The sequence below is a fragment of the Hermetia illucens genome, chromosome 7, assembly GCF_905115235.1.
Source record: "Hermetia illucens chromosome 7, iHerIll2.2.curated.20191125, whole genome shotgun sequence".
NCBI lineage: Eukaryota > Metazoa > Arthropoda > Insecta > Diptera > Stratiomyidae > Hermetia > Hermetia illucens.
Genome location: NC_051855.1, coordinates 8,935,670 through 8,949,374, shown reverse-complemented (window position 1 = coordinate 8,949,374; position 13,705 = coordinate 8,935,670). Strand labels below are relative to the sequence as shown.

Genomic DNA, 13,705 nt, shown 5'->3' with positions numbered 1-13,705 from the left:
GGATTGTTGCGCCAACGATTATTATTACTATGGTGAGACCCTGGAAAATAGTCCTCTCCTTCGTGCGGTAATGTGCTTTTATACTCGAGAAAGCCAAGTGGTAGCAAACCCGTTTTCGACGGTTTGGACCTGCGAATCAGTTTTTGACAGGATTTTTATTGCAAAATTTTGGTCTAGGTTAAGGAGCATCACAGCACATACAGTTTTATATACCAAAGCTAATTTCCAATATGGTGAAGAAGAAAGCTTTCTGTAACTAATTAGACGCTATTCGGGAGAGGCTTTCCAAAGGTGATCGCGATCCTAGATCCGAATGCCAAAGTGGGGTCTAAAAACACCTTGCTCGGGTATGTGATGTCTGTGATTCGACCCTCTCAAGTTCAACATCGACCCCTTATATGATCCAACTATCGCTCAACAGTGAGAAAACTGTTTTGCTGATCGGCGGAAGACACCTAAACCCGTCCGATAATATCGATGAGCATTGACCAACAAGACAGCAGGATGAAGTCTTACACACCTCAATATTCATTCTGCCGAGATAAAGAGGGAAATCTGATTTCCGACAGAATGGGCATATTGAAGCGATGGGTTGAGTACTTTGATCAACTAGTGAACAACCAGAACATCGGCGAGTTGAAGGTCCCGTCAACTAAAGACGACGGACAATTACAATTGCAATTCATCGGCTCAAAAATCATAAGTCGCCAGGAGCCGATGGAATTACTGCCGAATTGGCTAAATATGGAGGCGACCAATTACACCAAATGGTTCATCAACTTGTGCTCAAGGTGTGGGACAACGAATCAATGCCTGACGTTCGGCAAACAGGCATTATCTGTCTCAAACACAAAAAGGGAGATATCACACAATGCAGCAATTATAGAAGTATCACATTGCTGAGTACTATCTGTAAGATATTCTCCGCTATCTTGCTAGGCCGGATAGTCCCATACGCCCAGAACATCATTGGCCCGTACCAAAGAGGCTTCACTCCAGGCAAATCAGCAACAGATCAGATTTTCTCTCTGCGACATGCGATGGAAAAACTGTTGGAATATAGGCATCTATTCATCGACTTTAAAGCCGCCTATGATAGCATAGCCAGGGTAAAACTGTACACGGCCATGAGAGAATGCAGTATCTCGACGAAATTGATAAAACTGACTAGGCTGACTCTGACCAATGTGCGAGGCCAGATAAAAGCAGCAGGATCACTCTCAAGGCCATTCGACATCAACAACGGTCTACGATAAGGGGATGCCCTATCATGCGTCCTCTTTAACTTGGCCCTCGAGAAAGTGATCCGTGATGCTGAGGTAAATGCAAGAAGTACGATCCTCTTTAAGTCCACCCAAGTACTGGCCTATACTGATGATACCGACATCATGGGAAGACGGACCCGAGACGTACAAACTGCCTTCATTCAGATCGACCAGGCGGCCATTGAGGCGAGATCTTGGGCTGCACACCAATGAAGGCAAGACAAAATATATGGTGGCAACGTCAGAACCGAAGACGAATCAACCAACAACATCAAATCGCACTGGTCAAACGGGAAGAATAAGAATAGGAGAATACAACTTTGAGACCGTTGTTAATTTATCCTATCTAGGGTCGATAATCACAACCGATAACAGCTACGATGATGAAATCCGTGCACGGTTGTTGTCAGCCAACAGAGCCTATTTCAGCTTACAAAAACTGTTCCGCTCGAAACGTCTCACCATAGGGTCAAAGCTCTTACTGTACAAGACTATGATCTTGCCAGTCCTCATGTATTCCTCGGAAACTTGGGTTCTTAACAAGAAAAATTGCGAACTCTTAGCCGCGTTCGAGAGAAGAATCCTCCGTACAATTTTCGGCCCGCTACATGAGGATGGACGATTCCGTAGCCTACACAATGACGAAATCTATGAGCGATACCATGACCATCCGGTTGTGGATAAAATCCGGCTCAATAGGTTACGGTGGGTGGGTCACTTAATTAATGGATGAGGATGATCCCACCCGGAAAGTCTATAAGGGCAATATCTATGGTAGAAAAAAAAAACAAGGCAGACCCTGCCTAAGATGGAGCAATGGCGTAGGCCAGGACAGCAGACAGCTTTTAGAGATATCGGATTGGTGGAACTCGCATAAAACCGGGATGTCTGGAGTTCCTTATTAAGATGAACACAAAACCTTAATACCTGAAGCGCGAACTTTCGGTATTCCGACTTGTTTCATTGATATTTCTATTCCTGAACTCCGCCATGCTATTAACATAGTATGCTGGCCCCACGCCCAGGTAAAGGAGGAGGGTTTAATGCAATGTACTCTGTACTATCCTCAGTAAAACAAAAATAAAATGCTGAGATCAGGGAAAGAGATAAATAGAGTATAGTTGGAGTTATTCTACTATGCTAAATCCTACCTGATCTCTCTTGGTGATAGGTTCCACGACAGGCCGACTAAGAAAATGCATACAATGTCGTTAGAAACATGATGGTCAGATTGAGTCACATGCCTCAGCTAAATGCTAGGGTGTCCACCTCAGTCGACGCCACAGGACGAGCCCCTGTCCTGTCGAGAAATGGGCAAGTGTTCTTGATGCATGGACGGCGTCAGGACGTAAGCAAGTTATTCCGAATAAAACAAACAAAACAAATATGCGTCTACACGCTAAATGTTGGTACCCTAACTGGAAAGACGGAGGAACTCGCAAGAGCCCTTCGGAAAACGCGATTTGCGCTCTGCAAGAAACCCGATGCTCTGGTGCCAAAAGCTGCGACATTGAACGCGAACGCGGTAAAAATGGCTATAAACTTCTCTATTTTGGTAGCTCACACACTCAATATGGTGTTGGCATTGCCATCTCAGAGGGTTTCCGTGATGCCATTAAAGAAGTCGAACGATTTGTTGATCGGCTGATGAAGCTCACCATTATATCAGCTGATCGCACTATTCACTTCTTCACCGCGTATGCACCACAGACAGGTCGACCTGATGCCGAGAAAGATGCCTTCTAGCAACTTCTCGATCAAAAGACTTGTAACGTGCCTGCTGACGACTATATTATTATTGCCGGCGACCTTAATGGTCATGTGGGTGAAAAGGCAGGTGCCATGGGGGAAAGGGGTTCGGAGTGCGTAATGAGGGTGGCGAGCGAACAATCGATTTTGCGGACACCCATGTCCTTGTACTTATGAATACATGGTGCATCAAAGGATTGTCTCATCTTCCTGCATTTTATAGTGGGAACAGTAAAACGTAAATGGTTTATATTCTCATAAGACGATGGCATTTTACCATCGTCACTGATTGCAAAGTCGTTCCCTATGAGCCCATCGCACCTCAACATCGGCCGTTGATTGCCGTTCTGCGAATTAAGCCACCAATAAAACAGCGTGAGCAGCGCACTGGTCCGCGGCGCATTAAATGGTGGCGATTTCGTGAGAAGCAACAAACAACGATCTCACTCATACAATTGCCGACCATTACGAATGTGGAAGAATCATGGAACCAAATGAAAGACACGATCCACAAAGCGGCCTCTGCAACCCTCGGGGTCACCAAGCCGGGTAAGCGGTACATCAACCGAGATACTTGGCTTTGGAATGATGATGTTGAAATGAAGGTCCGTGAAAAGAAACGCCTCTACTACAAACTTCTCGACGATAAAACGCCTGCTAATTGGCAAATTTATAAGAATGCCAACCGGGAAGCAAAGAAAGCGGTCGCTGTCACCCGAGCAAACCTTTACAAAAATCTTTACGATAAACTGGACACTCGGGATGGCGAGAGAGATCTGTATCGACTTGTTAAAAGCCGTAACGAACGTGCACACTATTTTGCTTACCAACCGTCGAGCTGCAACGCATAGGTGGCGAGAATACTTCGAGCAGATTTCAACTGAAAAATTTGCTCATCCTGCACTTCCACAATCATTGCCGACATTTGGACAAGTTCCACCTGCCAGCGCAACTGGTGCTCAGAGGTGGCGGTGAGGAAGACGGGGCGGCAGCCCTGTCGGCCAAACCAAAACCAAGTGGCCGAGGAGAACCTCCATAGTGGTGGCACCGGGAGACGCTGTGGTCACTTTGGTTTGCCGGCCGTGATTCAGTAGGCGAATGCTCCAAAGGCCTAATCAGGGCGATCAGACCCGAGTCTGCACAGGGACTCATCTGAAATGGCAAATTGGTCACGAAACCTTACCAGAGGTATACTGGTACCATGGGAAGCGGGAAAGCACCTGGACTCTCATACTTCGGGTGAACTCCCGTTGTATGTGAGGACAGCTCGGTTATTTGCGGTTGGCCCCCTAGTGGGAGTTTCATGGTGGTTGCGGTTGTGCTCAAGCGAGAAGAGACCTTCGGGCCTCGACGTGGTGTTGCGTTTCAATACGGGTGCTGTACTCCTTAGTTCGGTACAGATTTAGGTAATTTTTGCATCCACCAGTATGAATGCTAAGCCATGTACTTGGTATAGACTTGTACCGTTGTTGCTTGTCTCAGCGGGGCTCTGATTGTGGTCACAAAATCAATCCGTGTCTGAAGAGGACCGTAGGATTAAGTCTCCACGACAGGTACCTACATTAAAAACCCAAGGGCTTAACTGAAGTTGAGGAGGCAATAAAACGAATGAAATCGAGGAAAGCCATAGGACCTGACGACATCGCATCTGAGCTCTGGAGAGCGAAGAGCTGGGACCCAACATTGTGGCTGAGTGAATTCTTTAATCGGGTTATTCAGGAACGAAGAACACCATCTGACTGGCAAGAAAGTACCCTTGTTCCAATATGGAAAAAGAAAGGTAGTCCAGCAGAATGTTCAAATTACCGTCCGATTCGGTTACTTTCCCATACCGTGAAGATTTTTGAACGCATTCTTGACAACCGTATTCGCGAAATCGTTGAAATAACCGTCAATCAAGCCGGATTTGCGCGGTTACTCATGGAGAAACACCGTGAGAAGCATCGCCTTCTTTACATTGCATTTCTGGATCTAGGGAAAGCGTTTGACCGTGTGCCAAACCCCACTCATCTGGTATGCCTTACGGCAACACGACGACGCTGAGTTCAATTGCTTTACCACGATCCGAAAAGTAAAGTTCGAAGTATGGCGGGTGTATCAAAACCGCTTCGTGTCTCTGTTGGCGCTCATCAAGGAAGCACCCTCTCACCACTCCTCTTTCCATCACATGGGATATCCAACGTCCCGCGCCCTACACACTGCTTTATACAGATTATGTTTTCTTAGCATCTGATAGCAAAAGTGATCTCGAGCAACTTGTCCAAAAATGGAATGATCGCCTCATGCAGCACGATCTCAGATTGAATATAAACAAAACTGAATTTTTGGCGACCGATCCCATGAAATAGGCACAATCACTGTCAGCGGCAGTGATCTGCCCAGAACTGAGCGATTTAAATACCTCGGGTCAACGCTATCAGCCAATGGAGAACTGCGTTATGAAATTGCTTCACGCATTAACGCAACGTGGATGAAGTGGCGTTCCACAACTGGTGTTCTTTGTGATCGATGTATCAATGAACGTCTCAAATCGAAAATTTACCGCAATGTTGTCCGTCCTGTCGCTCTCTATGGTTCTGAGTGTTGGTCAACTATAAAAAACAATGAACGGCGTCTTGCGGTAATGGAGACGAAGATGTTACGTTGGACCGAAATGAGGATATCCGTGATCATTATGGGGTTGCACCAATCGTGGAAAAGTTGCGAGAGAGGCGTCTTCGATGGTATGGTCACGCAATTCGTTCTAACGAGAATTCACTTGCCAAGATTGGTTTGAGCATCGACGTCGATGGTAAACGACCAAAAGGCAGGCCTAAACAACGGTGGCTTGATATGCTGGATGGGGATTTAAAAGCCCCGAGATTGCCCCCAGATCAGGCATTCGATAGAGCCAAATGGCGAAAGGGATCACAACAAGCCGACCCCGCTTGTGAACGGGACCAGGACTGAAGAAAAAGGAGATTGATATTTTCATTCCAAACCCCCAAAAAAAGTCCAAGTCGGGGAAATTCCAACCCGCCCCCTCTCGTCGGATCTGTTTGAATTGCATGGCATAACTTGGGATCGGGCGATGGCTACCTTTTCACTGCCATGTTTGCCTTCTGGTTAAAATGTCCACGGATGTCTGACCCATAAGACGACGAAGTTCTTCATTCGAAATTTTCTCAGGCAAAATTAGTCTGATTGAATGAGACAAGTTTTTGAAAACTTTAAATATGCACGTGAAGTGAGGTCGAGCGTCATACCGCATTCGCAACATATGTTAGCAGTTTTATAGAATCGATTTTTGGCCAGTAAAAAACCTTTCTAGCTTGAGTCCTTATTGCTTTTTACTCTTCTGAAATTGTAGGTCATTCAAGGACCTCCGAGAATATTCAAAAGCCTGTAACCAACCAAATGAATGTTAATAAGAGTTTGACAATAACTGTGCCAGCGAAAATCTATCCTGAGAAGCATGTGTTGGATTTTTAGACCCCTAGGGTTTGTTTTTTGGCATGTTAGAAGGATTCAGCCATTTACTCAGTCCAGAAAAAGCTAAATAAAACGAGAATACTTACATTGGGGTTATACTTTCCAACAATTTCTCTGGTACGCATTCCGTTAATAACAACATATTTCCTGAATCTATTGGTGGCGGGTAGAATTTTTCATCTATTTTTCGTAAGGGACATTGCGTATATGCAGTTGATACGTGCACAGCACTCTTTAGATTATGCATTTCACTACATATTTGCATGATATCCTTGCAGGCCTGTACATTGATTTGCATGGCAACCTTTAATTTTTCATCAAAACGCACAGTCGCTGCCATATGGAACACAATATTGACCCGTTGTATCAGCATTAAACGATCGGACGAACTCAACCCTAGGCCGGACAGCATACAATCGCCAAATATACCCTGAACACGATGTCGAAATTTTGGTATGTGTTGTTTGAGTGAATCGAAAATCTGAAAAGAAAAGGAGAAAATCGATGAAAATCAAGCACGTCATGGGTGCCTAGCTTAACGCTCAGGGTGTACAAAATCCAACGTAAATGATCCTTGAGCTCCTATTTTGATGTCAAACACCCTGATCAGGACATACCCAAGCACTACTACTCACCGGGTCATCAAATATTTCTTCCACTCTCGAATGTACATCTTTCCCTTTTTTATTTCGCACCAGTAAAAATATATTTTCGATTCCAGGACATGATGTGAACAATTTGTTTAAAAGTACTGCAAAATGGAAAGAAAATCTTCTTTAGAAACTCAGCAGACAGATTAAATACAGCAAATCTTATATAAAATTAGATCGGAACTCCATGTCCGTCGTTTCTTTAGGAAGTTATGTTTTACCCCCAATATTTAGGTAGTTATAAAAATTATTATCTATTGCTTCGTGTACTGCTCAAGGGAACAAAGGATACAATGTAAATCATGCAATCAAAATCATAATTGCATTGCTCCACCAAAGAAATGATCACTTTCGAACCCCCGCGCTCCCCACCTTAAATGTCAAAACTAAGATCGGCTTCGGAAAGTCCTAATCGAGACCTTTCATTTGATACCCCACATGACTATATTTGATAAAAAAATGCATGTAAGGGGACCCCCCCCCCCCCCCCCCCGTAAATACCAGGTAGACTTATGTAACTCACTGTATACGTGAGCGTATACATTTTCCAGCTTTTCACCAAATTTGGTGTCAATCGCTACAACCGTCTCGGAGAGAAATGCGTGTAACAGGCAAACAGACAGACGGACGGACGGAAAGCTAGACAGACAGAAAGATTCCCCACTATTCATTAGCCCATAGTGGGGTGACCACCACTGGTCGGCACATGTCGCAGGACTTAGTGTTTAATACATTTAGGAGAAGGTCGACGATCCTGCGATCTCCTTCGAAATCAACGTTGATGAAGAAACGAAATCAGGTAAGCTCCCGTGAGGCTAGTAAATACGGAAGTGCCCAGTGGAAAAATCAAGCAGAGGAGCAGCGTCAGAATACGGACGAATCATCGTTTGCCACACTGTCCGAATTCATAAAGGACAAACGCAATGTGCACCAGGCCATCAAAAACATGGTCCGAGCCGTTAGTGTAATGGATAACAGCGCCAAGGACGAAAAGAATGCCTCGAAGAAATCAAACGTCACCCAGGCAATAGAAGTGACACCCCAAAATCAAAAGGGCGGTAAGCTTGAAAAGAGGAGTAGAGAGGGTACAAGCGATTCTTTCGGATCCTCGCAGGACGCAAAAACGCAGAAAGGCCTCTCACCGGCAAAGGGGAAGGCAAACAAAATAACTAAAATCGAGGAAACTGCGGGGCCAGCTCCCATCGACACAGGGGAGGTAAAGCCCTAAAAAGGAACCAGGGAAGCATGTATCAAGGTTGGCGGAAAGTAAAATGCAAGAGGAAGGTTCAATCCGATTCTGAACTCAGGGACCTTGGAGCAAACGTCAGCCGAACTACACGCTCCCAAAAAGGAGATTTGATGCTGGAGCTGAACAAGTCTCCGGGCAAAACGGTTGAAAATTGTCTCGGCAAGATGGAGAAGCCCTTAGTAGAAGAGCCACAAGTACGGACCAGAAAGCGGGAGATTGTTATACAATGTAAAGACATTGATGAAATCAGGACCAAAAAGGATATCCGCGACGCCTTAGAAAAGCAGTTCAGATCACTTGGCTTCCAAGATTCCGCAATCAGAGGACTGACTTATTAGTTGAAGCAGCGTTCAAATTACTAGCGGCTGTAAAGTAAAAATAGGTTGGGCCGTTTGCCGGCTCAGGGAGCAGGAGTTTCTCAAGCGCTGCCTTAGATGCCTGGAATTTGGTCACATAGCGGCGAAATGCACCGGTTACTGTGACGGGTCAAAAAGTTGCAGAAAATGTGGAGGAGAAGGTCATATGTTCAGGGAGTGCAAAACTGAGTTGGGATGTATGCTTTGCAAGGGGAAGAAGGGTGTCGACTGTCGGCACGTTTCAGGCAACAGCAGATGCCCAGTGTTTAGGAGAACCTTGGATGCAGTAAAGAAATGAGGTTGATACATATCAGCCTAAACCACTGCGAGGCAGCGTAAGACCTTCTCTCGCAGACCATCTATGAGAAAGGAATCGAAGCTGCCAAAATCAGCGAGCCTTATCGCAATAATAAGAACGGTGTCTCAACTACAGATGTAACTGGCAAGGCGGCAATATGGGCGTGTGGAAGTCAAGCTATTCAAGAAGTGATGGAGTTTCCGGAAGTTGGATTCGTCAGGGCTAAAATAGCTGGCATCTACATATATAGTTGCTATGCTCCACCAAGCGCGATAACAGCAGAATTCGAACGAATGGTAGGTATGCTAGTCTCGGATGCAAGGAGTTGAAACCCCAAGATGGGGCCCGGATGGGTCGTGTATTGGGGCAGTCGTACTACGAACACCAGAGGCCGTATCCTGCTCGAGAGACAGAGTCGGTCATGAGTACCACATTGGCGAGGAGAATCACATGGTTTGTCAGTGAGCATTATATTCATAACGACCACCAGGCAATTTTCCTCTGGATCGAATATGGGCCATGCGGCGATGTGCGCTCCCGCGGAGCTGGAAACCAGGGCAGATCTGTGAAAAGGTTTGAAGAGGATGCACTCATAGAGCTGCTATTGGTAGGCCACAATCAAGGTGGTGCGGCTAGAGAAAAGGTAGAGCAAATGATGGGACACATAGCGAGAGCATGCGACTCTGCTATGCCGAGGCGGCGAGTCCTCGCAAAAAGGCGGTCAAACCCTTGGTGAAATGAGGAGGTCGTAGAGCTACGGGATGGATGTTTTCGGGCTAGAATGATCTACCAGAGAAAAGAAGACCGAATTTCGACGAGAAACAGAAAGTATATGTGAACCTTCGAGGTAGGCTTAAGCTTACTTTGCGCAGAGTCAGACCAAAGGTCCTGTAACAGCGTGCAGCGTGGTTATGAAGAAGATGAGAGGGCGAACAACTGACCTGCCTGCATCTTCAGCTCGATATCGTGATGACGCTCTTCCTCCCGGATAAAAGGGAGCACAAACAACACAAGCAAGCATTGGGCGTCTACACCATACCTGGAGTAACTAAGGAGGAACTTGCGAAAATCTGCCGGAGAATTGACGATAACAAAGCTTCCGGTCTGGTTGCTTTTCCCAATAGAGCTCTTAAACTCGCTGTTAAGACCAGACCCGACTAGTTTATCAGCATATTTGAAACAAGAACGGAAGAAGGAGTTTTCCCCGACCGAAGCCGAATAAGCACCACATCCATCATCATACCGCCGATTTGCCTCATCGACACAGTAGGAAAAATGCTCGAAAAGGCCATATACAACAGATTGCTCCCTATCATTGAATATAAGGATGTACTATCGGAGGGAAAATTTGGATTTCGACAAGCCCACTCAACGACCGACGCCGTAGACGTTGTTTTGAAACTGACTCGAGACGTGATGTCGTCTAAAAAATGCTGTGCCGTGGTGACGTTGAACGTCAACGTTGACGGTTCAACTCCGCTAGTTGGGAGTGGATAAAAAGCCCACTGACTAAAACAGGTGTCCCTAGTTATTTGTCTAACCTCTTCGAAAGTTACCTCTCGGGAGGAGCCTTTGGTACGATATGGATGAGGGATCGAAAGAGTACACCGTCACCGCAGTAATACCACAGTCCTCTCCTGTAGAACGTCATGTATTATGGGGTCCTTATCCTTCCCGTGCCAAATGAGGCCATGGTAATCGGTTTCGCAGATGATTTAGTCGTGGTTCTCGTCGCGAAACAACGAAACGAAACCATTACCGCCATAAAAACATGGCTGGAGATGGTTCAGCTTGACCTTGCGGAACCAAAGATGGAGGCGGCCTTGATTACCAATCATAGTAGGAGGAATACGGTTAATATTCGCGTTGGTGGTCACATCGTCACTTCGAAAGTGGTTCACAAATACATGAGGGTGATGGTTGACGCTAAAATCAATTTCAAGGGACACCTGGACTATGCCTCTGAGAAAGCGGCAAATACCAGCGTATCATTAGCGCGGATGATGCCTAACATTGGAAGCCCAAGATATAGTCACATATTACTTGTGGCCCGACTGGTTCGCTCCACACTATTATACGCGGCACTAGCGTGTGAGAATAATCGGAGCAGGGTCAATATCAGTTACCGTTTAGTGGCGCTAAGGTTGTGCAGCGCCTTCAGAACAATATCAGGCGACGCAGCGTGTTGTTGCGGGAATGATCCAGATGGACATTCTGGCAAGTGAGATGCCCGTACGAGAAATTGAAAATGAATCCACCTGAAAAGGATGCAGAATACTGGAAGGCGGCAAGGCGAGAGTCGCTGGGAAAGTGGAAGCAACGGTGGGATGACTCGCAGAGGGGTCGCTGGACCTACACTTTCATTTCCCGTATTGAGGAGTGGATTCAGCGACGACACAGCGGAAATACCTACCATCTGACGCAATTCCTGTTAGGAAATAGTGGTTGTAGGAGGTATCTACACCAATTCAGTCATAAGCCCGCAGAACATCGTCTGCTGAAGTCGTAGGGTAACTTCTGTACGGTGAACTCAGCAATCAAAAGTATACAGAAGGAACTTGGAAAAGCGGAGCACGCAAGGGGGACGCGAAGAACGGAAGGTTTGGTCGCTTAAAGCGCCGTCCTCCCCGCGAAATAATGCTTTGCGGTGGTTCCACAGGGAAGGCAGAAGGAGAAAGTGGGGGGGGGGAGGGGTTTCAGTGGTTGAGAATCTCACATAGATACCTCCTTGACTGGTCTGAGTGCAAATGTCACGCGGCTAAGGCGAACACAGAAAGGCGACCTTCTGCTCGAACTTGAAGCTGGTGACGATGGCGGTGAAGATCTACGGAAGAAAATTGGAGTATCACTAGATGAAGCTGCGACGGTCAAAATGAGTAAGGATTCAGTGGTGATCAAATGCACGGGCTTGGATGAAGCCACCACAAATCTGAGATATGTAAAGCCTGGCAGACCCATTTAGGCTAATAATCGGTGGGTGAGTCTAATGTGCTACAATGAGGAAAGCGTACGGTGACACGCAGATAGCGTCGATAAGTCTTCCTATCGAAGCAGCGAAAAAGGCGATTACAGTGGGCAAAGTACGTATTGGTTGGGTGGTCTGCCGGATACGGAAACAGAGTCCAGTACATAAATGCTATAAGTGCTGGTAATTTGGTCACATAACAAAAGCTTGCATTAGCACGCAAGACAGATCAAATCTGTGCCGCAAATGTGGAGAACAAGGCCATTTTGCAAAGGACTGCAAAGGAATGCTCAAGTGCGTATTCTGCTTGGAAGCAAAAAAAAGCGACAGCGCCCACATTACAAGAAGCCAAAAGGCGTTCATAAATAAGGTCAAAATAAGTTTATGCAACTCAATCTGAATTACTGTCGAGCGGCCGAAGACTTACTTTCCCAAAGCGTATTCAAAAACAACGTCGACTTTGCCATTGTATCCGAACAAGGCAAGCTATAGAAAATGCGGAGAAACATTCAGAGGACGGGTTCACAGGTGCCCAGATAGGAGGGATAAGCATCTATAGCTGCAGCACCGAGCTTCACACTATACTTCAATGCAAGCCTACAACTGCAACGCATGGGGAGATGAATTGGGTAGCAGAGAAACCAACGAAAGAGAACGAATATCGCTGAAGACATTCGCGCGCTTGAACGTGGTACTTGGCAACTCTGGCGGAGTCAACACATTTCAGTTGGGAGAATTTCAATCGGTGGTAGACCCCGCCTTCGTCAGTAATACTCTAATCAGAGACTTGCAGTGGGATGCCAGCGAGGAGTACACACACAGCGATCATCAGGCTATCATTTTCCAAACCTCGCAAAGGAATATTTTGAAGCCATTAAAACGAATAACGATTAGCTGAGTAATCGGTTGTTGTCAGCCAACAGAGCCTATTTCACCTTCCAAAAACTGTTCCGCTCAAAACGTCTCACCATAGGGTCAAAGCTCTTACTGTACAAGACAATGATCTTGCCAGTCCTCATGTATTCCTCGGAGACTTGGGTTCTTAGCAAGAAGAATTGTGAACTTTTGGCCGGGTTCGAGAGAGGAATCCTCCGAAGAATTTTTGGCTCCCTACACGAAGATGAAAGATTCCGTAGCCTACACAATGACGAAATCTATGAGCGATACCATGACCGTCCGGTTGTGGATAAAATCCGGGTTAATAGGTTACGGTGGGCGGGTCACTTAATACGAATGGATGAGGATGAGCCAGCCCAGAAAGTCTATAAGGGCAACATCTATGGTAGAAAAAGAAGACGGGGCAGACCGTGCCTGAGATGGAGCGATGGCGTAGGCCAGAACGCCAGACAGCGTTTAAGGATATCGATTTGGTGCACTTCGGCGTAAAACCGGGATGTCTGGAGTTCCTTATTAAGGCAGGCCTTGACCGGATACCGGTTGTTGCGCCGTTTATGATGGTGATGATGATGAGTAACCAAGAAATTTAACGCAGAAATGTTCAAAGAGGCACTTCTGCTAGATACATCGCTACCGGGAGGAATGCCGGAAAAAGTGCCTCAAGCTAGAAGACGTGCAGAAGAAACCAACTTGAGATCGAGAAGCTACATGTGCAATACCAAAATGCGAACATTTCAAGCCGATGTATACTGAAGCTGACTCCGACCTATGGCGTGGCGTATACAGGTCGGTGATGTCATCACTA

The 13,705-nt window shown here is 46.2% G+C and overlaps 1 protein-coding gene across 4 annotated transcripts in view; it reads right to left on the bottom strand.

Moving 5' to 3' along the window:
* The window catches only part of LOC119660867 (fatty acyl-CoA reductase wat-like), a 216,446-nt gene that overhangs the window by 74,613 nt on the left and 128,128 nt on the right, over window positions 1-13,705 (bottom strand). For all 4 annotated transcript variants that reach the window (XM_038069777.1, XM_038069776.1, XM_038069778.1 and 1 more), the window contains 2 exons: window positions 7,121-7,236; window positions 6,572-6,966 (listed from right to left, as the gene is read on the bottom strand). In XM_038069777.1, coding sequence (XP_037925705.1) covers window positions 6,572-6,966; window positions 7,121-7,236 — 511 coding nt within the window. The remainder of the gene's footprint in view (window positions 1-6,571; window positions 6,967-7,120; window positions 7,237-13,705) is intronic.